Here is a 25,189-nt window from a genome sequence, read left to right on the forward strand (position 1 = left end):
CTTGAGGAAGGGGTCAGTCAGTCCATGAGTTCATGCATGCCCACAAGAGATCTAAATCCAGTCCACTTTGAATTCCTTTCTATTCTTAAATCCCACAAATTTCCCTTGATTGTCAGATTCAGATTAGCTCAGATTCTTCTAGAGAGCGTAAACTTGCAATAAATTTTATATTCATTTGAACTGCCCGAATCTCCAGACTTCCCTGGTGCTTGATAGTATGTTTCCCCTAAAATATATGAATACTGAACATTATTTGTGCTTGATCTTATGTTTTGAAGGAACCGACAGATAACTTAGAGGACAGTCTTCCTGATTCCAAACCAGAGTTTGTTATAGGAACTGAAGGGAATGCAGAAAACAAATCTGCCCCAGAGCATGTAGAAAACCCAGGGAATCACACAGAAGCAACAGAAAATACAGGTATTATTTTTTAAAGTGCTAAAATTAAAATACTATAATGATTATAATTGAAAAGTAGCCAATACCTATTATTTAATTTACAGCTTGATACAATCTCATGACTCTCTGTCTCTCTGTTACTCTATCTCTCCATCCATCCATCCATCCATCCATCCATCCTTCCATCCATCCATCCATCCATCTATCTATCATCTATACATATACCCCATAAATAATGTGAAGAAAGACATTGCTAATTTGTACTCACTGTCCACTTGTCATTTCTGACACTGGAGGTGACACTGGAGCACTACTCAGGTGACCCTGAAGACACAGATAAACTTCCAAGTGTTTCAACAACCTGCTAAAAGGATGCAGATTACCAGCTCCAGAAATATAAATCCTTCCATTCCCCACTGTCCTATCAGGGCTGAAGAAGCTTCTTGGATGATAAGCAAAATTTCTTCAAAAGAAAAAACAAGGAACTCCAGGTGCCTCCAGAAAAAGTACCTTTGGGACAAACAAATGGTTCATTGAGCAAATTAGCCCAGAATTCTCACTTGAGGCACAAATGACTAGGGTCAAATTATCCTACTTTGGATTTAGGGTTAGGTTTGAACTTATGTGAAGATCTAGTTCTCTGGAGAAGTCTCTAATGCTGGGAAAGGTAGTAGGAAAGAGAAAAGGAAGAGGGCCAAGAGAAAGTAGATGGACTTGATTACAGTGGCAATGGATACATCCTACATATAATGCAGATATATAACTGGCATTCAATTTTTAATAAGAAATCAAACTTCTGTCTTACAAAAAAATAACACCGATTTCCTTTCAACCAATTCAAAGTCTGAAAATGAGCAAATATCTTTCAATCCAGGATTTTAAGATCAAAGTAGTGGATTTTTCCATAAACTCAAAATTTTTTCACAAGCTGATAAATGTCATGTTTTCAGGGTATGATTCGAGATTACATTAACCTCTCTAAACCATTTTTACCTTCTCAAATTCACCCTGACAATAGTAGTCCTGAAATGGGACTACTAATGAACAAGTCCCCATTGTAGCAAAAACTTCGCAAAGTATATTACATCTGCAGATGAAAATTACAATATATAGCCCTTTTTAAGCATCTACTGATGTGAAGTACTATCATCTTAAACTCAGAAAAGATATAAGAGACAGTATTGATTCACTAAAATAGGATAATCCAAGTCCATTCTAAATGTCCATAACCTATTTTAGTAATTCCTTTCAGTTGTCTATGAAAAGAGTTTATGTATTTAGAATCTTCTAAAACATTTTCCAATAAAACAAATAATTTGAGGCCAGAAGTTGCTAATGCATCAGGACCAAACTAGATAGTCAAAATATATTTATCTATTTATATGCTATTCCAGTCCAAGTTCATCCAGTCTAGTCCATCATTTTTTCAATAATAAATTGAAAAAGTAATCAGTACATCAAAAGAAAGTTAACACCCTAAGAATCAATCATTGGTTCCTTGACACATATTTCTTCTGATTGGTTTCTTCTACTTTATCCTCCTTCATACATTGCATATTTATGTTAGTAAGCTCAAAAGAGGTGTGTCTTTTAATATTATGATAACACAGAGGTTACCAAAGTTTATATATCTACGTGCTATAGCTAGCATCCTTCAGTTGTGTCCTTCTAAGTCAGGGGTGTCCAACCTTGGCAACTTTAAGACTTGTGGACTTCAACTCCCAGAATTCCTCAGCCAGCAAAGCTGGCTGAGGAATTCTGGGAGTTGAAGTCCACAAGTCTTAAAGTTGCCAAGGTTGGACACCCTGTTCTAAGTTGTAACTTTCTTGTTGCCAAGCAGTAGTGTCCCACCATTCATTATTGATCTCATTACTCATCTCAGCTGCAACTTTCTGCCTCAGCAATTCCTTTAACCAACTTTCCTAATTCCAACCTAAGTCCTTCAAGAGGAGATAATAGTATTCAATGAATGGCAACATCCTTGAATTTAAAATTTAAACAATAATGTAAAAATAATATAATAAAACAGATAAAGAAAGAAAAACATCTAATATCATATGAATTACTGGATGGAATCTTTTCCCATTTCTATATGGAGATTAAATAAAATAAAATAAATGTGAACAAAATGATCTGTCATTCTGTTCCCATCCTGATTAATTTATCAGCACCTTTCGGATCAGATAATATTTTCTCACCTTGATTAAGAGTATCTAGAAAAGGGGTAATACAAAATCTGAAAATGAATTATGCTATACAGTGAATTAGGAGCCAATTCAAGTAGCAATTATTTCAACAGCTGGAAGGTTTGCATGCCCTGCAGAATTTTTCTACATATAAAGAAAAGCCATTAAAGTGTCAAAGCTTCATTTAACACAAGAGTGATATAGAATAGTGGATATACTCAATTGAAAAAAAATTGTGGGAATCATAAACGAACTGTTTCAACTTATTTTTCAAAAATATTGTAATCTTTTTTGTTAATTTTTAGCACCCATAAAAAATGACACTGAAAGGAAATTTTGTTACCAGCAGCTCCCAGTGACATTAAAACTCATATATACAATATTGCAGGTAGGTTTCACATTTATTATTATTTCAAAATGTCTTTATGAATTCAATCATTTAGAACAGCAAACTCAATAAAGCACCATTTTTGGGATTTGTATGGAATCTTTTAGAACATACAAATCTAAAAAAATATATGCATCAAAAAGTGAAAAATATATAGTGAAGGAGAATCAAACTAACCGAAGTGCTTAGTTATGTTTTGATTGTTAGAATTTTGTTTTAGTTCGTAATTTATTATTTTTGTGTGGAATCCAAGGTTAATTTTACCATACTTTATTTGCTTCTTTACCAAATTTTACATAGGAAATGGCACGATTTGAAGAGCCAGATATTCTCTTTAACATGCTTAACTGCTTGAAGATTCTTTGCCTTCATGGGGAATGCTTATACATTGCAAGGAAGAACTATCCTCAGTTCCTAGCATATATTCAGGACTACATGCTGATTGCCAGGTATAAATTTGATCAAGAGGAGGCTTAATAACTTCATAGGTTATCCCCAAACAAGTTTTGGTGGCCATAAATCAATGGTTTTATTTTTGGTACAATTGGGACTGAAATTGTTAAATACATTAAATCAACATAATAATAAAGGGTGGAGCTATACCCATCAGTAGTCCAAAGCAATGTTTCTCAACCTTGGTTGGCTGGGAAATTCTGGAAGTCGGAGTCCACACATCTTAAAGTTTCCAAAGTTGAGAAACACTGGCCCAAAAGCATATATTCGGACACTTAAGCCTGTTCTGGAGTTTCTCTGCTGGATAATTGGGTTTTGGAACTGCCATTTCAATTTTCCGTAGTGCTCTAGGGATCGTGATTAAAAGAGCATTGTAGAGAATTAAAAGTTACTTAAGGTGCCTATAATTGGTTATAATAACACTGTTGATGCCATATAAGCTTAACAGAGCCACTAAAATACAAATAGACTATCAGAGGGCATTTTCTCCAGAGATTCCTTCAAATCTGAAGTACAAAATTGTAGACAAGGCAGATTCATTCAGTATCACAGAATTTAAACTAAGAGAATTGAAATCAATTCTACTTTGTAGCCCAAAGTTAAAACATCTTCAAAAGAAATGTAATGATCTACTTTCCCAGAATTCTTGCCTACAATGGCATTGATGCAGATATAAGATCCTATTTGCTGTCTTGCTGGATCTCTTCCACCATAAGCAGAAAAAGGGGGGAAAGATGGAATTTATTTCTGGTTCCTAATTAAAAAGTACCATTTAGGCAATAGAGTTGCACCACAGCTAGGGGGAGAGGCTTTACCACATCTTTATAGGCATAAAAATTATTGATTGCAGAAATCAGTTCTCCTTGATGTAGCAGCAAAAGTAACAAAACTAGTAATCTATTCATGGAATCATGATCATGTGTTCCTCTCCTCTCTTGTCTGTCCCCAGCTTATGGAGAGTTGTAAAATCAGAGTTCTCCCAGCTTTCTTCACTAGCAGTGCCACTTCTTCTCCATGCTCTTTCATTGCCTCATGGAGCTGATATTTTCTGGACAATCATCAATACCAACTTCAATAGCAAAGACTGGAAAGTTAGATTTGAAGCAGGTATGTCTTTAACAGAAGAAATCTATGGTTCAAAAATGTACACATTTTAAGGAAATCTTCCCTGAAATGTTAACAAATTTCCCTGCAGATGATATTGGTATAAGTAAAAGCACATCTATTTATGTTTATTTATTGTTTAAAAAATTTGTATGGCTGTGCATCTTTAAAAAATTCTGGGTGGGAGATTCAGATGTTTTAGGAGTTCAGGGAGTTTAAGGCCTCATGGCAACCATGAGCCCCAAGTCCAGTCCAACTCACACAAGTAGCCACATGCTTTTATCTTGGATTAATTTGCTTGCGATCTGAAATTTTAAGTTTTTGGCATGGTCAGGTCACTTTCTAGTCACTATGCAGTCTATTACCTATGAATAGTGAGGGAAGTTTAGGATGGACTTTACTAGGAACCTTTGGGTCCTTTTAGAATAGAATAGAATGACATAGTTAGAAGGGGCCTTGGGGGTCTTCTAGTCCAACCCACTGCTTAGGCAGGATACCCTATACCACTTCAGACAAATTGTTATTCAATCTCTTCTTAAAAACTTCCAGTATTGGAACATTTACAACTTCTGGAGACAAGTTGTTCCACTGATTAATTGTTCTAACTATCAGAAAATTTCTCCTTAGTTCTAAGTTGCTTCTCTCCTTGATTAGTTTCCACCCCTTGCTTCTTGTCCTGCCCTCAGGTGCTTTGGAGAATAGCTTGACTCCCTCTTCTTTGTGGCAGTCCCTGAGATATTGGAACCCTGCTATCATGATCTGGCAGCAATTCTGCTTTACAACTGGTCAAGCTCTGGAATGCAAATACAAATATTTTAGATGGTCTTTCATAATTGCTCTCTCACAAAAGGTGCCATGGTGCCATGGCTCAGTTAATATGCTTCTTTATTTGCTCTTTACTTACAGTGGAGAAAGTAGCCGTGTTGTGTAGATTCCTGGATATTCACTCAGTGACCAAAAACCATCTACTGAAATATTCCTTGGCACATGCCTTTTGTTGTTTTCTGACTGCTGTGGAGGATGTGAATCCAGCTGTGGCCACCAGAGCAGGGCTTCTGCTAGACACCATAAAAAGGCCAGCCTTGCAGGTATGTTAAACAGTGAAGAAACAAACATGGTCCCAAATAAATTACAGGCTTAAAATTTCTTGGTAGATTTTGTTGAAGTTGAATCCATTTGTGTAACCACTCAAACTTTATGATCATATTGGTGGCTTTGATAACTCAAAGTAATTGCTGTTATAACTGTTATTTTTCTTTTTAGGGACTATGCCTTTGTCTTGATTTCCAGTTTGATACTGTTGTCAAAGACAGACCCATTATTCTTAGCAAGCTTTTGCTACTACATTTTCTCAAGCAAGATATTCCAGCGTTGAGCTGGGAATTCTTTGTGAATCGGTTTGAGACACTCTCTCTTGAGGCACAACTTCACTTGGACTGCAACAAGGAATTCCCCTTCCCAACAAGTAAGAAAGCTTGGTAGCATGATTTATTTTTTACAATTAGGGTTCTAAACTAAAATGTCTCTTTTTTATTGAAAAAAGTGCATATCTAAGGTGAATAACTCTTGTAAATCTTATATCCCCTTTGTGGGGAAAAATTCTAGTAATATTTGGCTAGTTGCTCCAGTTACTGGTGTGGTACTGATGATTATGGCACCACACCTTAGGCTGGCAATATAACACAAATAAAATACCTTCACTGCTTCAAAGAATTTATATGAATTAAAAAATAATGGACCTAGTTCAGAAGTAATGATCTTGATAAAGTATAGAGTTTATTAAACCAGGAACCAGAATTTCCCTGTAAGCTCCTTCATGATCCTTCTCTTTTTGAGGCTAAATTCAAATTCAGTGCTACTGTCTATTACTTAAATCATAGTTTCCTATCACATCCAAACCAAAAAAACTGTCTCTCATAGAAGCTGTGGTTTGAATACATAAGACAACTTTGTAAAAACTGGATTTGAAAGTTTATGGAAGAAACATACATTTACATGCCTTATTCCTGGGGGCAATATTTATCAGTCATATATCATTTCTTTTGGATGAAGCCACTCTATCAGCCTAAAAGGCATGTGCTAATTTGGACAGGGTTTTTTTCTGTGCACCCCATACATTATCTCTCTGTAGAAGAGAAATTGAAACTATACGCCACACTGTTTGGAAGCCCCGAGTTACAAACAAATGCACATTTTTGAACGCAAGCATGAAAACTGCAGAGGGAGCTATGAAGATGTGGGTTTCCAAGTTAGACTATGAAATGAAATTTGGTTTAATCCTGTTTGAAAAGCGATCACAGCGGTCCGGACCAATGTTGCCAACTTAAGTGACACAGCAATGTGGAAGATCAAGAGAGCTCGGTTTGCTCGGAATCGGCAGAAGAGCGTGCGTTCTTTGAGGGACAGTGTGAAAGGTCCAGCAGAATCCAAGAGGGCACTTTCTCTTCCAGAAACCTTAACAACCAAAATCCGTTGAGTATTTTATTTTATTTTATTTTCTCCATTTTAATTCTGTTGCGCAATTGCCACTAGGTGGAGATGAAATCTAGGATTTGGCCAGACTTTTTTTTAAACTGACAAAACAGTTGGTTTTAACTGATTGTTTTGTCACAGTTTACAGCATGCTACTGAAAGATCATAATGATCTATGGAATAATAAAATATACTATCTATTTCTGTTTGCCACTATCATTTATAAACAAGTCCTTTTCTTTAAACCCATTTTGTTGGTTGTTTTAATAAATTTGCAAGCTGTTAAATTCTTCCAGACTCCAAATCATAATTTGTATGTACGCTATTTGTGAGTGGTGCCTCTCTACAAAAAGGAGAAATTAGTGCATGTGATATATCTGTGCGTGTATACACACATGACATGATTATTAACCATAGTTTTCTACTCATTAATAACAACCCAGCTTCATAAGTATACCTGACTTGTATCTGTAGCGCAAAAAAAGGTTTTGGCAAGCTAACCATTGTTACTACAAAGATTCATCTACCCCAACCCATCCACTCTGTTCAGATCTATGTTTATAAGTATTTTTTGTTTTATATATCACTATGTCACTGATTGCATTGCAGTTCTAAACACTGGGAAAATACTGCTTCTTTCATGTGCATCTTCTCAGATGCAATGTTATTGTCCACTGTTAAAAACAATAAGCTGACTAGATATTTTAACATCTCCACAAACTATTGGGTGACATTACTTGCTTATTTGAGGTCATGACTTGAGTACAGTCTACATAGAGCTTACCCTTAAAAATCACTCATAGTGCAACAGGGCAGACAGTGATGGTCATGCTTCAATATGCCTGTGTAACAACTCTGCTTTGTCAGCTGCCCTAGTTGCCAGTTTGTTTCTGGGTGCAATTTGAGGTGCTAGTTGTTACCCTACAGGGCATAGAGCCTGATTATGTAATGCCTGTCTCCCATAGTATATGCCCAGCAGATTGGATCTGGCAGGGTTGGCATGCTTCAGTTTCCTTTGATTAAACAATGGTATCTATTGGGACCCCAGAAGCATGCTTTCTCTACAGCAGTATATCTGCCCTCTGCAAAGAGATTCCCCAAAAGTTCAAATAGTAATATATTCAAAATAAATTACCCATTGATAATTTAAAGGCACCTGAAGATCTAGCTCTTCACCAAGGCCTTTGATGAAGTTGACTGTAGCCTATTTTAATTTCTGTCTTTTTGTTTCCTTGTTTTTAAATATTGTTTTACTGTATTATTATAAAATGCAAGTAATACATTATATTGTTTGGCCACAGTGATATTTATGCAGTATTAACTAGAGACTATTAAGATGTTTTAGGTAAATTAAACCTTTAAATGTTTTTAACAATTTGAAAACTGTCCAGGGCCATTTGGAGTCAGGAGGCATATAAATTTAATGAATTTCTATATTTATTATTAAATATATATGCCCAGTAGGAACACTGGTCCCTCAAGTTTTAGTATTTACCCATATTGATTGACAGTGGGTTTCTAATATTGCATGGTGGTACTGATTTGCAAAGTTTAGAATTTCTCCAGCTTTGCAAAAACATGTCTCAACTTCCTGCACACGATATATATGACCCTCCATTGAGTATCGCAATGGCTCCTGAAGATGCCACAGCTCCATTCAAGCTAACCATACTTTCCATTTTTTGAAGCAGCAAGGCTGATCAGACAGGAACAGTCTGCTCCAGCCCTTGGTGGAACACCAGAAAAAGCACAAGGTAAATGTGGCCTTTATTTATTCTGTAATTACATAAAGAAAAAAAGACAGATTCTTAACTTCGGATATTTTGTTGCTAGTCAAATATATGAATCAGAAGGACCTTTGGAAATTCCATGATACTTTAACCTGTACATTTTCTATAACTTTTTGAACTATATTTTCCCACCAAGTTTTCATTATCGGCACGTGATAATTTTGACAAACGTTCCAAGGAATCATTTTGACGTCTGTGTTATGTTGTTGTTTATAATTAGAATAATTGTTATAGTTTTGCCCCCTGGCCACAGAAAAAAAGATATATACTGTTTTGCTGCCATTTTAAAACCTCCTTTAAAAGAGACATTTAGCCTTTCTACCTAGTGATAATCTCTATATTACATTTTTTTAAAATTTTCTCTGCTAACAGGGCAGCCTTCTCCAGAGAATGATAATACCATAAAGGACCTTCTCCCAGAGGACGTTGGGATTGATCATCAAACTGTCCATCAACTCATTACTGTGCTGATGAAATTTATGGCCAAGGATGAGAGTAGTGCAGAATCAGATATCAGCAGTGCTAAAGCCTTCAATACAGTCAAGCGCCATTTATATGTCTTGCTGGGCTACGATCAACAGGAAGGATGCTTCATGATTGCACCTCAGAAGATGCGAATATCAACCTGCTTTAATGCATTTATTGCAGGAATTGCACAGGTGAGTTAGATTTATGCATTTGGTACAACCTGTCAAATTATCCCTCATGGTCCAGCTGAATCTCTATTGCACTTCCTGAAAATGAAATTAAGAGCCATAATCAGAAGAATTCAATGGCACATGGGGCATTTATTTGTATGAAAAAAAGGCACTGTTATATGCACTGTTTCTAAAAAGTCCTAATCTCTCATTTAGGTACATTGTGCTTATACACAGGCATACATAAACACATTTTCGTACAAATGATTAGGTACATATGGTCAGATTATATTTTAACTGATGTCTAAATGAACAGAAATTGATACAATTTCAAAAAATGAAAAGACATATTTCTGAAAATTGGAATGGAACCTTTCTATATAGGAGCAGTTGTTTAAAGATTAAAAGTTTTAAAAAAAGTAAAATAAAAAAGACTGGAATTTCTTGAGACTAGGAAATGAGCTTCCTCAGTCATGGTCATTCTTTCCTGGAATAGAATTCCTCCAGAGGTGGCAGTGGCTTCTACTATATGGAGTTGGTCTTTCTTTTTTTCTTTTTTAGAAAGGCATTTAAATATGTTTATTCTGTCTCTCTGTCTGTCTGTCTGTCTATTTATCTAGCTGTCTATTAAGTAGATATGTAATAAAGGAAATCCTTCTGCTATGGATTTAGTAATTATAAAATGTTCCTTGGGTATTGTTTTTGTCTTGCTGCTGTTATATTTTAATGTTTGTATTATTTTATAAGACACCCAGAGACTTGTTTTGATTAAGTTAGTAGATATACATGAGTGAGAAAGGAAGAAAGACTTAACTACATTATAGATTTAATTGCAAAGTAGCAGGGAAGCACTGAAAGGGGCAAAACAGAGGTGGTATTCAGCAGGTTCTGACCAGTTCTGGAGAACCGGTAGCGGAAATTTTGAGTAGTTTGGAGAACCGGCAAATCCCACCTCTGACTTGCCCCGCCCTCGTCTATGTTCTGCCTCCTGAGTTCCCGCTGATCGGCTGGGTCTTCTTTTGTTGCGCTACACAGGGGAACAGAGCTGGAAAGCAGGTTAGTGGGGTGGGGAGGGAATGGAGATTTTGAAATATCTGGTAGTAAAAATGTTTGAATCCCATCACTGGGGCAAAAGCAGGTGAACCTCAGTATTAGTCTTTAGATTTAGCCTGTAATCTAGATGTTACATATTTCCATTGATGTTTCCCCATGCCTTAAGAATCCAGGTTGCTCATAGCACATGAGCAAAGATAGGAAAGTGAAATATCAAAGCTTGTTAGGAGAAGAAATGGGCATCCCTGGCCAATAGTGATGTCACCGGCTAATCCTTTCAACCTGGAAGCACCTTGGTAGGTGCTTCCAACATGAATGTAGCAGTGGTAATAGGAGAATAAATATGTTCCCTTGACCATGGTGTCATAGGCTGGAGACACAGGCATTTTCATTTGTAATAGATTAACACTTTTTAATTGTGTTCATTTTTAGAAGACTTATTTCTAATACTTTAAACATTCTTTTAATGCAAGCTATTGTAGGGGCTAATCTATTAAGCTGTGAGCATGGCCGAATTGCAATAATTGTTGGTTGTCTGCCTAACAATCCTTGCAAAGGATGTCTACATACCAAACAGAGCGTGGATAAGACCGAGACAGAAAGTTATCCCAAAATGCAGTCCGTTAGTGCTCAGTTAAATTCTGAAATATTTCAGTCAGAGAACATGAATGAAACATTTCTCACAGATATTCTTTTTTCATCGTTGCTATTGTAACAGCATTCTGGAAAGGAATGTTCTAGTAGCAAGGACTGATGCACTATATAATAATCAAATTATTGTTTTGGATGCTAGTCCAGCAGATGGTGGTGTATCTCTTTCCTTGAAAGTGACTATCACTGTGACTGGAAACCATTTGGCAAAGTGATATTGTGTTGAGCTCTAGCAGGGATAAATTATGCGGCTGAAGATGAAGTACTTGTAATCCACTAGAGGTTTTTGAACTACAATCTGTAGCAACTGTGGTCACATCAGATAACGGTGTGGGTTCTAGGAGTATTAATTAATTAACCAGCAATATATGAAGTGCCATATGTCCTCCTCTGCTCAGGCTAAGGCAAACTACCAAGGGACTGATCGTTTGGCTGAGAGATTCCCAATATCAGGACTCAGCTTGAAATGAGTACTGTACATATGTGGATACTTAAAGGGTTCTTGATGTGTATGGGAGTGCTGACTACACAAGGAATTGCATGTTTATGTGTTTACCAGAATAAATGTCCTTCAGAATGAAGGACTGAATATCAATCAGGAGAGCGGCATAGCTGGAGTACATACTTATGTTCAGGAATTTGAGGCTATCCTATTTCTTTCCACTATCCCTTTTCATACATTTTATGAGCACTGAATAGTTAAGTGAAAAGTTATAGAATAATAGCTTGAATTCCAGGGCTATCATTGTTCATCTGTTTGGCTTTACAGCTATTGTTTTATTTTTCCACACTCGGCGGGGAGGAGAATCTTTTCATAATTATTTATTTTTAGACCGAAATTTGTTAGGATATTTATCCTATAAAGTGGCAGGCACAGTGATGTCAATTAAAAATGACTCTTTGAATAGTATGGTATGATACAATATAGTATGGTACTGTATGTACATTTGTGTGGACACATTGCAGGCATATAGTTTTAATTCGTGAAAAGATACCTGCTAAATATAGTGAGCATTGCTTCGTATTTTGTCATGCAATGAGAAGGAGACATTTTGCTTACAAGGAACTTGAGAGCATTCTCCTTCCACAGAGATGACTTTTCACTATGACGCTATGGAGATAGCTAACAAAAAAGACAAACCGTTGTGTATTATAATTTCCTGCTGATCCTAAGAATGCACATTGTATTTTCCATTCACATTCAGGGTCACAGATGACAATTAACTCCTATCATTCAAGTTGCATATATCTTTACTGTCCTGAATGTGCTGTTTAATACAATTAAATGATCATAGGTTTGTCTTAATAAGCCACTATTTAACCTTGTAGGTTTATTTCTGCAATCGCGGCTAAGGTTTAAAGAGAATTTATTGGTGCAGGTCTTCAAATAGTGTTTTTTTTCCGTTTTAAAGAGTGTTCTAAATTCTAAACTAATGTTAATTTTAGGTGATGGATTACAACATTAACCTAGGGAAGCATCTTCTTCCTTTGGTGGCTCAGGTGTTGAAGTACTGCACGTGCCCTCAGCTTAGACATTATTTCCAGCAGCCCCCTCGTTGTTCCCTCTGGTCCCTTAAGCCTCACATTCGACAGATGTGGCTGAAGGCCTTGCTTGTCATCCTATATAAGGTAAGCACTTCCCTTACTTCTTTGAGTTACTCCAAATCCATGTCTAATCAGAACTTCAGAGCAATTCTTTTTATGAAGACAATTATAGCTTAATACATATTAGGGGTGAGTTACCTTTTCTTCATCTTGACCATTCTTTGTTTTGGCTTCAGAAGGCATGGCCTTTGATTAAGGAAAACACTGAAAGGTGGTACTAATTCCCGCCCCCCTTTTAAAAAAAAACTGGAGAAGATTTTAAAAGACAGAATGGGTTCCTTAAATATGTAGAGGTATACTGTACCCATTGTACTTTTTCAGTCATTCCCAAATGTTGAAAATTGTGCAAGATTTTTTTTTTAACCACTTAAAACTTATAAATAAAAAATGTTTTGAGGAATTTGCCTCTGCTAGCTTCATCAGAGATGGGAAGCTTCTGGCTGAAATGGCAAAATTGACAATTTTGATTAAAGAAAAAAATACGGATACTTTTGATTCCACATGGAAACCGCTTCTGAACTTTGTGCTTGAAGTGGAAAAGAATGAAACTTTGATTTTGGGTTTCACCAGTTAGACTGACGGATCCTTATAGAAATGGTTAGTTTATATTATTATGAAAAAAAAAAAAAAGTTGTGATTTGATGTTAATGCCTTATTTTACTGCAACAGAGAGAGTTGGAAATCAGTGCTTCTTTTTCTTTTTCCTAATCCTTCCCTGCTCTTCTTCACCCCCTTCCTCCCCATTGTTTTCCTATTTTCTTTTGTATTTTGTTTCTTATTTTATCTTATAACTCAATAAAAATGTTAACAGTGAAAAAAAGTTCATTGAGGAATTTGGTTCTGCCAGCTTCACCAGAAGACTGTAGACCGGAAACTTCTGGAGTCATCTGTGAATGCAGGATTGCTTATTCTTGATATACTGTATATAAATCAGATGCTACTTTTAAAAGCAAAGAATAACTTAAAAGTTATTTTACAATTCCTTCCTACCAATAAAGTATAAACATGATTTCATTTTTAGCACTGTTGATCATAATTGTTCCTCCTTTGGCTTATGATGTGCTAAATAAATAAAAGAGTTGAAATAATTAAATTACTGCTTTGTAGATTTTTTTTCAAGAATAAATGAAAATATAAATGAAAATAATCAAATGTTTAAAAATATTTCTTTTCTTCTTCCCTCCCTCCCTCCCTTCCTCAGTACCCTTATAGAGATTGTGATATCAGTAAAATTGTGCTGAGTCTCATCCATATAACCATCAACACATTAAATGCCCAGTATCACAGCTGCAAGCCTCATGCCACAGCAGGTCCTTTGTATACTGACAACAGCAATGTAAGCCGGTACAGTGAGAAAGAAAAAGGTATTAACATCATATGATTCCCACCAAATGTCATTAATTTTTTTTATTTTTATCTTCTTTTTTTATCTTCAGTTTTTTTAAAGAAAAAAACTATGCTACATATGCATTCCATAGAATATAACAAAGAAAAGTATTAAAAGCTTATTTTGTATATGCAACAGTGTGGGGTGCAAAATGACCTTTTATATGTAACCCTATAAACCAGCAACCCTATTTTTAAGTATTTCTGATCTGAACTAGCTAGCAGCTAAAAGGCTGTTTAATTGTTCAACATGTGGACAGCCTCAGCCATAGTTTTACCTGTGAGCATCCTAGACCAAATTTAAATCCAAGCAACTCTAGGAAATTCCTAGAACCTTGGCATTCAGACAAATCAGCCATCAATAGAGATATAAAGATAAATCACATTCACACACCATTCAAAAGAGACAATAAAAAAGCTAGGAAGGAAACCAAAAGATCAGACTACGTCCTCTCTAGCAAAGTCCTTTTCCGCTTTGCTGGATGCTTGGTGGATGTGATTTGGAAAAGGATGAGGAGGATTTTGTTTGTTGCTGAAGTCACACATTTTGAGCAAATATGCAGAATAGAAGGATTAAATTTAATAATACCTTGATTAACAGCATCACTGAATGCATGGCTTTAGGTCTTCATCAGTCTTTTGAAAAGAATAGTTGTGGAATTATTATGGCATTTGAGTTGAGACAATTGTAGTCCTTATACAATCTGCAAGGCATTTTTGATTTGATGGAACTGAAAATATATGATGCTGCCTTATTATGATGAACATGTCATGTATTTTATTGAAAGGAGTTCTTTGTGGGAAAGAATCCTCTATTTGAAGAACTTCTGAGTCCAAGTTTTTATATTTAAATATGCACTGGGTTTATATGTTTAGAATAATAATATAATTGGAAGGGACCTTGAGGCCTTCTAGTCCAATCTTCAGCAGGAGACCCTATACCATTTTAGACAAATGGTTATCCAGTCCCTTTTGGAAAGCCTCCAGTGATTTTTGTATGTAGGTAGTAAATTGAGAACTGTATTGCAAAATTCAAAGAAATATGCAGTCCAAATAATTATTGTGTTCAAATCTGCATGCCATACAGAATCTCTCTTTTATTTCTTCCTCTGTCTAAAATAATTTCATCAGTTATCTTAATCACAGATTTTTCCCCAAATACATAACCTCAGCTTACTGTATCTTTTTTACCACGAAGGAAGGTGTGTATTTTGTGTAATGTTGTTGTGATATGTCTATGGAAATTCTCAGTCATCCAGGTCATGGTTGTCCCAAAAGTGCTTTTTCAAAAGGCAACTGGACTTTTTTCCTTGAAAATGTTTTGCTTCTCATCCAAGAAGCTTCTTCAGCTCTGACCGAAGAAGCTTCTGGGATGAGAAGCACTGATGAAGCTTCTTGGATGAGAAATGAAATGTCTTCAAGGAAAAAAACAAAGTCCAGTTGCCTTTTGAAAAAGCACTTTGGGGCTATTGTGATATAGCTTTAAGCTGTGTGAAAATAGTTGACCTTTTATTAGGATGAGGGTTGTGATACTGTTGCCTACTTTTTCTTTTTCAAGCAGAGGAAGACAGTGTCTTTGATGAATCAGACATTCATGATACACCCACTGGAACAGGCAATAAAGAATCACAAACGTTCTTCGCCAGGTTGAAAAGAATTGGAGGCAGCAAAGTGGTGAAATATCAGCCAGTTGAGATGAATGCTCAAAAAAGTATGTATATCATTGGGGGCACGGGGAGGGGGGAGGCGTTGTCACGTTAGACACAAAGCTTCTGCTTGGAAATACTATGATTATATGATTATTGCTTGGTATGTACTGTGAATATATTTGACCTGAACTGGGATAAGGTAAGCAAACATATTAAAATCTGTATCTTAGAATCATAGAGAGATTTTTGTGGATTGTCTACAGCAGGGGTCCCCAACCACCGGTCCGTGGACTGCACCGTCCGTGGAACAAGTCCTACTGGGCGCTGGCTTGCTGGGCCGGCATCTTTTTTGATGAAAAAGTGCTTCCGGTGAGCTTTTCGGGTAGAAAGCTCACCGGAAGCACTTTTCATCAAAAAGATGGCGGCGTAAGCGCTCGTGAGCTTTTCCGGGTAGAAAGCCATTTCTACCCGGAAAGCTCACAACATGCCGCCATCTTTTTGATGAAAAAGTGCTTCCGGTGAGGTCACCGGGAAGCACTTTTTCATCAAAAAGATGGCGCGCCAGCTATGCCGGTACCGGGCCGTGCCATAAAAAGGTTGGGGATACCGGGCCGCGGCGTAAAAACGTTTGGGGATCACTGGTCTACAGTCAGCCCCTATTCAGTGCAGAAATCTCAGAGATAGATAGTATCCCACAAAGAAAAACATCATTGTCATAGAAGGACAATGTACCACCTTTATGGGGAATTGTTCCACTTGCCAGCTGCACTTTTAATAAAGCAGTTTCTTATAATTTCAGTGGAAACCAATCTTTTTGCAATATAAACACATTAGTATTAATTTTGTGTTTTGATCTAGGAGTATTATAGCCACGTATTATTGTTACTGTTCTTCAGATCTTCCTCATCCACACAGGAGAATCACAGCCAGCATATAAGTCTCTGACTTAATTATGCTATATGCCTGAATAAGTCTGAACTTTTAACATCAATTCAGTCATTCTCTCCTAGTTAGATACGTTTAAATTACACACTTTATTCTGGATATTGTAAAATAAAATGCAATAAAATTGCCACTTATAAAATACTAAGTAATAGCTTACTGTATTGCTGTCAGTCCTGTAAGACTGAGTCACTTATAATTTAGAATAAAATAAAAGTTATTTTTCTTTTCTCCTGTTCAATATCCAGTCTGCTAAACATAGTGAAATCTTCACTAGATTTTCTGTTTTTACAATCTTCCCACGAATGAAAATATTATCAGAATTGATATCATGAAATGCGGCATGAATCAGTAACTGTAAAAAAAGCTAAGCTAAGCATGGTGTTATTAATATTAAAATTACTGTATTAATGTTGCCATTTTCTTCTTGTTAACTGGTTTCATGTGTCACTCTGGAAAATCTCATTAGGATGAGGATTACCTGCATCCATTCAATGTAGCCTTGAAATTATAAACAGGGATTTTATCTAAAATGCCAATATAGCTTAAATATGGAAATTCAGAATCTCATTGAATGGAATAGTACCAGCTTTTTCTATTCTAGGTGAAATAGAACTGGCTGAATATAGAGAAACTGGCATATTGCAAGACAATATTCTGCGCTGTATGAGAGAAGAAAGCATTCAGAAAAAGAAACTGCGCTCTCTAAAACAAAAATCTCTTGACATAGGAAACGCAGACTCCCTGTTGTTTACATTAGACGAGCACCGTCGGAAATCATGCATAGACCACTGTGACTTAGAAAAACCACCTGCCGCTTCCACTTACACCACACTGAGGCAGAATGATTATGGACAACCACAGCAAAATTCTTCTACCAAAACAGAAGAACAATATACAGGAGAAAAGGAAAATATTCCAGCTGTCCCGGGAAGAAGTCAAACAAGGCGACGGCCTATTATACCGGAAGTCAGGTTAAACTGCATGGAACCATATGAAGTGACCATAGATTCCCCATCTAAAATGTCTCCTCCAAAGGAGGACTTAGATCTCATAGATCTGTCATCTGATTCAACATCGGGGCCCGAAAAACAGTCCGTTGTTTCCAATTCAGATAGTGACTCCTTAGTTTTTGAGCCCCTCCCTCCTCTGAGAATAGTGGAAAGTGATGAGGAAGAGACTGATCTCACAAGTCAGTTGTGCGACGTTGATTCTAGGATGACACTTGCCTCCTTGCCATCAAGTCCTACCAGTGTTTCTATCCTCAGTCTTAGCATAACGCCGCTGGTGCAATTCAGCACTGAAGATTGTTCCAAAGTTGTAACTCCTTGTGAAGTGAGTCATTTTGTATCATTTGCACAAGATAAAACTCCCCCAACTACCCCTGAAAGTCAAAAGGGTGTTGATGAGCTAGCTAAGCCGGAAGGGATATCCCCTGGCAGCCCCCTGACACTAAAGCAAAAACGGGATATGCTACAAAAATCATACGCTCTCTCGGAGATGTCCATTGATGATAACTCTGATTTATGCATAGAAGGTATGAAGCCTGTTGGACCCTTTCCGAGTTCAACTCGGAAAATGGTCTTTATTCAGCTCCCCGAGGACTCTGATAGCCAAGCTGAAAGTCAGAAGCCAGATGCCAGTGCAGAATCTGATACAGAACCAAGTACAGAACCAAAGCAAGAGGAAGAAGCCGAAGAATCAGAATTTAAAATCCAAATAGTTCCTAGACAGAGAAAGCAGAGGAAGATTGCTGTGAGTGCCATCCAGAGAGAATACCTGGACATTTCCTCCAACATCTTAGATAAGCTGGGAGAACAGAAGGAGACAGGTGAGCAATACTGGTTGCCTATCCATGATGAAATGATCTGATTATCACACTGGGGTTTGTTTTTGGTTTTTTTGAGGAAGAAGAGGCTAGCAAAATTAAGTGATTGTAAAATAGCAATTTATAATATAAAAAAATAGAAAACATTGAAACTGAGTAAAGATCACAGAAAGATTCCTTCCCCATCTCTTTCCTAACCAAACTATCTAGCTCAGGGGTGGGATTCAAATTTTTTAACAACCGGTTTTGAGGGTGTGGCTTGGGTGGTGGGCGTGGCTTGGTAGTCATGTGACTGGGTGGACGTGGCTTGGCGGTCATGTTATTGGCTGGGTATGGCCAACTCAGTATCACTCACATCGAGGCACGCCTCTCCTCGCCTGGCCTCTCATGACTGTGGGGATGCTGCAACAGTCGTAACTGTGAAAAATGGTCATAAGTCATAAGTTTTTCAGTGTCATTGTAACTTTAAATGGTCACTCCACACAAGCAAAGTACCAGCAAAGGAGGGGGAAAAAACTCCAGAGATGTTCCTGAGACAGGAAGTCTAGTCCTGCCAAGAATGTAATAAGGGTTAACAGAGAGGCAGTTTCTGTAATCTTTCCTTCCTGCCTTCCTTACAGGATTAGGCCAGTAATTTCTTCTAACAACCGGTTCTCCGAACTGCTTAGAATGTTAACAACCGGTTCTAGCAAATATGTGCGAACCTGTAGAATCCCACCCCTGATCTAACTCAGGGATCTCCAAACTTGGCAACTTTGAGACTTGTGGACTTCAATTCCCACAATGCCCCAGCCAGCATGGCTGGCTGAGGAATTCTGGGAGTTCAAGTCCACAAGTCTCAAAGTTGCCAAGTTTAGAGACCTCTGATCTGGCTAAACAAAAGCCTTTAGGGGAGAAGGGAAAGTAGAAAGATTAGTGAGGCATCATTTATTTCTAGTGAGCTCTCTTTGTTATCAGCTTAATCGTTTCCTCAACAGTAAAGATTTTGTGCAAGGTGTGTGGAAAGGAGTTGATTCATGGTAGGTTGTTCAAATTTTCCATTTGCCACTTTTCTGGAACTTGAAAATATTTGAAAAAGACTTGGTTATTTATTTCTTCATATATATATTCTGCAATTCTTCCAGAGGAATATTGGACTAAGAATGGAATGGCAGTAATCAGTATTAACCAAAGTAGATGACAACTGTTATTCTAGGCTTAAGATTAATTGCCGTTGTCATCATCACCATCATCATCATTAGCATCATCAGCATCCCCCAGCTTGCTTTCCTAAAGTGCTCCAATCTTATCTTTGAATCTTGTGTCTTCAATTTTGTGAGTTAAATCATTGACTATATGGCTGTAGTCAAATATATTTAGAATTGTAGCTGTAGTACTTTATCCACATCGGTGGTGGGATTCAAATAATTTAACAACTGGTTATCTGGCTTAATGATTTCTTCCAACAACCAGTTCACCAAACTGCTCAGAAAGTTAACAACCGGTTCTTCCGAACTGGGGAGAATTGGCCGAATCCCACCACTCATCCACATCCCAATTGTCCCAGCAAAATTGGCTCTATTCATCATATGAACATTGTTACCGTATCCCCATATTTCTCAAATAACAATTGCTCCTGAAGATACTTACAATATGGACATGGGAGTAATATGCACATGTAATCCAAATGCCTGCAGGATCCAGTTTTACTCAGACAACATAGTTGGAATATGGAGGCTCATCTGATGCATTCACATGGTAAATGGTTCAGATATTGGAATGTATAAATCAGACAATATCACAATTATAATAACATATTCTTTGGGAGGCTCCGTCATAGTATGGGATTTGATTCTATATCGCAGAATTGTTCTTTTTTTTCAGATATAAGTTTTATTAAGAATTACAATAATAAGAACTAATCTGAACTAAACTTCTAGAAAGAGAAAAAATAGAAAAAAGAATAAAAAGTGCAAGAAAAAAATAAAAACAAGAAAAAAAATAAAGTATATAATAAACAAAAAGAAAAAAGTAAATGATATTGAACCTTAATATAACTATAAAAAATCTAATAGTAGTTCTTACCTCCTATAAGGTTACAGGTATCTGTTCATCCCATATTCCATCCTTCGTTTATGATGTCAGAAAATGTACATAAAGGATAGCCAGAACTTTGTCAAAAATGTCTAATTTTAACTTTGATCAAATGAATGTACTTTATATTCCTTCCTTTTACTTATTATAGTCTTACTCTTTAATTCAATGAAATATTGTCATAGGATTTGTATTCTCTTCAAGTCTTCTTTATCCCATTACATAGATTTCTTAAAGGCTTTAATAAGCCTCTTTTGTAGATCCAATAAGAAAACATTTTCTTGGTCATTCTCTTGATTTATCATTTGTATTTCTCTTTTGATTTTTTAATTTTCATCAGTTTCTTTTTTATATCCAGTAAAGCATCCTTTTCCAAATCATTACCTTGTCCTATTGTAGTTCCACTTTCAGTACCTTTTCTGTCTTAACAATTAAAATTTGTTCTATATATGTCATTCCTCCATTAATGACTTTTGGACATCCATAGAAGCAGACATCATTATCAACAGTGTAGATATTGTAGTTGCGAATTTCTGGTTCCATTTTTAAAAGATCTCCTTTAATATTTAACTGATGTCGAGATGTATGTTTTTCCCTTTTGTTTTGAATCTTTTGTCTCTTCTAGCATCAGGTTTCTAAAATCATAAAGTAGCTTGCTTTGTTATGGCTTATCAAGATCTTGACTATGGCTTAGTCAAGATAGCCAAAATAAGTTTTTCCCATGAGAAGCTATTTATTTGTTAACAGTTAATTCTAAAATCTTATAGTCAAAGTCAATACTCCAAATCTATCTGGATGCTTAATCCATTTATATTTTTTCTTAGATAAAGGTTATTTAGCTTTTTGCTGTTTATTTCATTTTTTAAAGTTTTAAAGCTTACATTTATTTTTTCTTTGTTCAGAGTTGAAGATAAACTCACCCAATGACTTTTAAAAGTTGTCATTCCAAAGGTCTCTAATAGCTTTAAGATGGTTAATACGCAATTTCTGAGAATGATTACAAAGGAGTTTTGTTAACCTAGTGTCCCTTAAAAGGTTCCACTATGGTTGTGAGCAAGATGGCTAATCTCTTCGTCTCCCAGTGCTCAAAATGGCCAAAAACTGCTGTCCTGCAGTCTCATCATAGGAGTAGTTGTCCGTAGCACATGTGAGTGATCTCCTATCCTCTCCTTATCTGGAGAGATTTTACTCACTGTTTCCTTCGTCTTCACTGCAGTTCTCAGCTCTGCTTTCATTAAGACATTTTCAGTTCCCGTACCTGCCTTGGAAATCCCCCATATACCAGCATTTTCTAACATGCTGCCTTTTAGAGATGTAAGGAAAATATAACAGAGCATTAAAGTGTACACATGCATGATGATAACATACTCATTATGATGGTGAATTATGTATATTAAATATAATTTCACAATTGTCTTTGTAGGGATGCATAGAAATTAAACGTTTACATAGGAGAAAGCTGTGTATTGAAAAAAATTCTCCAGCGTATGTATGTGTAAATCTAATTTCAGTGCGATACAAAGGAAAATAAATGGTTTTCTCATCACAAAGTATCTCATTTCTCCAAATTTCTATTTTAAGTGCCAAGGTGATAAAAGAATATCAGGAAGAAGAAAAAAGGAAAAATGGAAAGAAAAGACAGTGTATGAATAATTGTTTTCTGATTTCAAAAGCCCCCCCAAAAGCTTCTGAGTTCCAAGCAATATTTCTTTTTGCAGATGTATCTACTAAAGTACTTTCAACCTTAGAAATGCCAAGGGAGTCATCTTCTGCTCCTACACTTGAAGCAGGTGTACCAGAGATAAGTAGCCACTCTTCTATGTCAAGTAAGCTCTCCCCTGACTTTGAGGAAAGAAACCAATGTTTACTGCATTTGTGCTTCTTAGTATGTTTTGCCATCTGGTGCATTACTTCTCTCCACTCGTAAATGTTTATGTGTGTATTGTGTTAATTAATTCTAAAAGTATCAGAATGGAGTTGGCATTCGATCATAATGAGGTTTATATTTACAGAAGATTAAAGGGTTTAGGAGTCATTTTATATTATCATTCATGAACACAGAATAAAAGAGTTGGAAGGAACCTCAGAGACCCTGTACCATTTCAGCAAATGGTTGTCCAATCTCTTTATGAAAGTCTCCATTGATGGCACACCCACAATTTTTGAAGACGGCACCCACAACTTCTGAAGGCTATCATCATCTATCTTTTTATCAGAACACAATCTTTAGATAAATGTACTTTTCATAAGTAATGATGTTCACATACTGTTAGGTAGAATAGATACATTTCAATAGTTACACATACAATTCTGCAAGTTGAAGTTCAGTTGTGCCAATTGTGAATAAAAACCAACCATTCAGGAGACACTGGAGACACATGAACAATATATAAGAGCTTTATTATGAAGCTTTTGCAAAAGGGAATTCTGTCCATGGGCAGAAGACCTGGTTCCCAGGAAGGCTGGGGTTTACATACAGGTTCAAATACACAGTCTCTGCTCCTTTCCGGGTTCACAATCTATCCTTTTAGGTTTTTCCTAATCCAGACCAGTGTCAGATACTAGGATCTCACTCAATCTGATATAAATTTGGAAAGCACGCAGTACCCTTTATGTTTCCACCAATTCTATATCATTCAGGAAAACCAATAGATTTTTCTTGTTGCATTTAGTTCTATTTTCTTCACTTTAGAATCCTTTTCCTGTTTTAAATCATTTTCCTGTTTATCCTGCTTGTACTGAATTGTAACCACAGTGAACATTGATATTTTCTACTTGATTAAATGTGAGATGCTTAGCGAGAGAAAATCACGTCTACATTTTCAGGGCCATGTAAATCATATTAAAGTAGCATAGCAAGAATAGACTTGCAAATCATTTTTAGAAATAACTAATAAGAAAAAATGATATCAATAAAATAATAAAATAGGTAAAAATAAAATAAGAATAAAATGTTTTGTGGAGAAAACAATTTAATCAGAAATCTGTATATACTTTATAGGTTTTTAAATGGTAATGAGATGTTTTTCAATAATTCTACCTGCCCCCAAACTCCAATATTTAAAATCAAACTTTTCCTTAAGAAATGAGATAAATATAGTAATTTTCAAAGTTAGTGCTTTCATGCAAGAAGAAAGTACCTGGAAGGGTTTAATTTCCACTAAAAAAGCTAAAATTTTGTAAGATTGTATATTGACACTTTAGAAGGTTGACTTGGTGCCCGGTCTTTGTTGTTTATAATATTTTAAACTGTTTTAGTTTTATAGTTTTAATGTGATTTTATATATTGTTTTAACTTTTGCTTGGGAACTGTCAAGAGTTGCTTGGAGGATAGGCAGCTATATAAATATTTTAAATAAATAAAATAAGAAAAAACAACAACCAATTTCCTCTGTTTTTGGCAACAATTTATGCACTAGGCAGGAATGTCTGTTCTAAAATTTTAATTGCTGCACTTTGCTGGGAAATTCTGTGTGTAATAAACTGGTTTTAAGCATAGCCCTAGAGAAGAAAGTTATGCTATTCTCTAATTTGATGTTGACAAACATTTTTAAAATGAAAAATCACATCAATTGGAAATGGAATTTTAATCTATTTAACAATTCAACCACAGAATCCATCTCACATTTCTTTAGAGTACTAAAGACTGAAATAAAGGCAATAGCAATAGCACTTAGACTTATATACCTCTCCATAGTGCTTTTACAGCACTCTCTGAGTAGTTCACAACATCAGCATAATATTGCCCCTAACAATCTGGATCATTATTTTACCAAACTCGGAAGGATGGAAGTCTGAGTCAGTCTTGAGCCCTTTATACAAAAAATGTATTTTAAATATTTTCAGTGTGACATTCATCAGTAAGATGCCCCGTGGGTCCAAAGGTTGTCCTCATAATCTAGAGCAAATTGGGGGACAGAAATAAAATTGCAGTTACAATTGTAGATCTGTTCGACAATCGCCATCCCCTTCTGAGCACACTTCACTGAATACCAACACATTGGTTGAATGTGTGAGGAGCTATATTATGGAGTAGAAAAGTTTATTTTGAAGAACAAGCTGGGTATAGGTAATTGTAAATAATCAATAAATAATACTGAAATCATACAATATATTAATTTCTGACTTGCAGCTCAATTCCGACAGATGAAAAGAGGTTCTTTGGGAGCACTGACCATGAATCAGTTGATGAAGAGGCAGCTGGAACATCAATCTAGTGCTCCTCATAATATTAGCACATGGGACACTGGTAAGTATTCCACATTGCAAAAAATGAAGGCGAGATGGTGAAACGAGGTTGTGAGTGGAACTGGGACCTGCTTTGTGGGGATAGGCTACACAGGAATGGGAAGGGTAAGCAAATTTCTGTAGCGATGGGTCAGGGGAGCATAGGATAGGCCAGGGTTTCTCAAAAGTAGCCACTTTAAGATGTGTAACTTGCAGAGTTAACACATCTTAAAGTGGCCCAGGTTGAGAAACCCTCAGATAGGGCATTCAAAGAGAACATTACTTTGGTGCTGATTCCCTTAATAAGCTTTTAAATCACAATTCAAACTACTGGTATTGTTTTAT

General features: G+C 36.2%; 1 protein-coding gene across 14 annotated transcripts in view; it reads left to right on the plus strand.

Moving 5' to 3' along the window:
* UNC79 (unc-79 subunit of NALCN channel complex) overlaps positions 1 to 25,189 on the plus strand; it is a 134,955-nt gene that overhangs the window by 49,794 nt on the left and 59,972 nt on the right. For 7 of the 14 annotated variants that reach the window (XM_087952097.1, XM_087952099.1, XM_087952101.1 and 4 more), the window contains 15 exons: positions 279 to 420; positions 2,891 to 2,973; positions 3,274 to 3,422; positions 4,376 to 4,533; positions 5,437 to 5,618; positions 5,794 to 5,995; positions 6,822 to 7,001; positions 8,694 to 8,756; positions 9,165 to 9,451; positions 12,581 to 12,763; positions 13,941 to 14,103; positions 15,684 to 15,836; positions 17,321 to 18,547; positions 22,336 to 22,443; positions 24,750 to 24,866. In XM_087952097.1, the coding sequence (XP_087808223.1) occupies positions 279 to 420; positions 2,891 to 2,973; positions 3,274 to 3,422; positions 4,376 to 4,533; positions 5,437 to 5,618; positions 5,794 to 5,995; positions 6,822 to 7,001; positions 8,694 to 8,756; positions 9,165 to 9,451; positions 12,581 to 12,763; positions 13,941 to 14,103; positions 15,684 to 15,836; positions 17,321 to 18,547; positions 22,336 to 22,443; positions 24,750 to 24,866 (3,397 nt within the window). The remainder of the gene's footprint in view (positions 1 to 278; positions 421 to 2,890; positions 2,974 to 3,273; positions 3,423 to 4,375; positions 4,534 to 5,436; positions 5,619 to 5,793; positions 5,996 to 6,821; positions 7,002 to 8,693; positions 8,757 to 9,164; positions 9,452 to 12,580; positions 12,764 to 13,940; positions 14,104 to 15,683; positions 15,837 to 17,320; positions 18,548 to 22,335; positions 22,444 to 24,749; positions 24,867 to 25,189) is intronic. The other 7 variants (XM_087952098.1, XM_087952100.1, XM_087952111.1 and 4 more) reach the window with 5 other exon arrangements.

This window comes from Notechis scutatus, chromosome 1, assembly GCF_049901735.1.
Source record: "Notechis scutatus isolate UNSWTSFEM ecotype Mainland chromosome 1, rNotScu1.2, whole genome shotgun sequence".
Lineage (NCBI taxonomy): Eukaryota > Metazoa > Chordata > Lepidosauria > Squamata > Elapidae > Notechis > Notechis scutatus.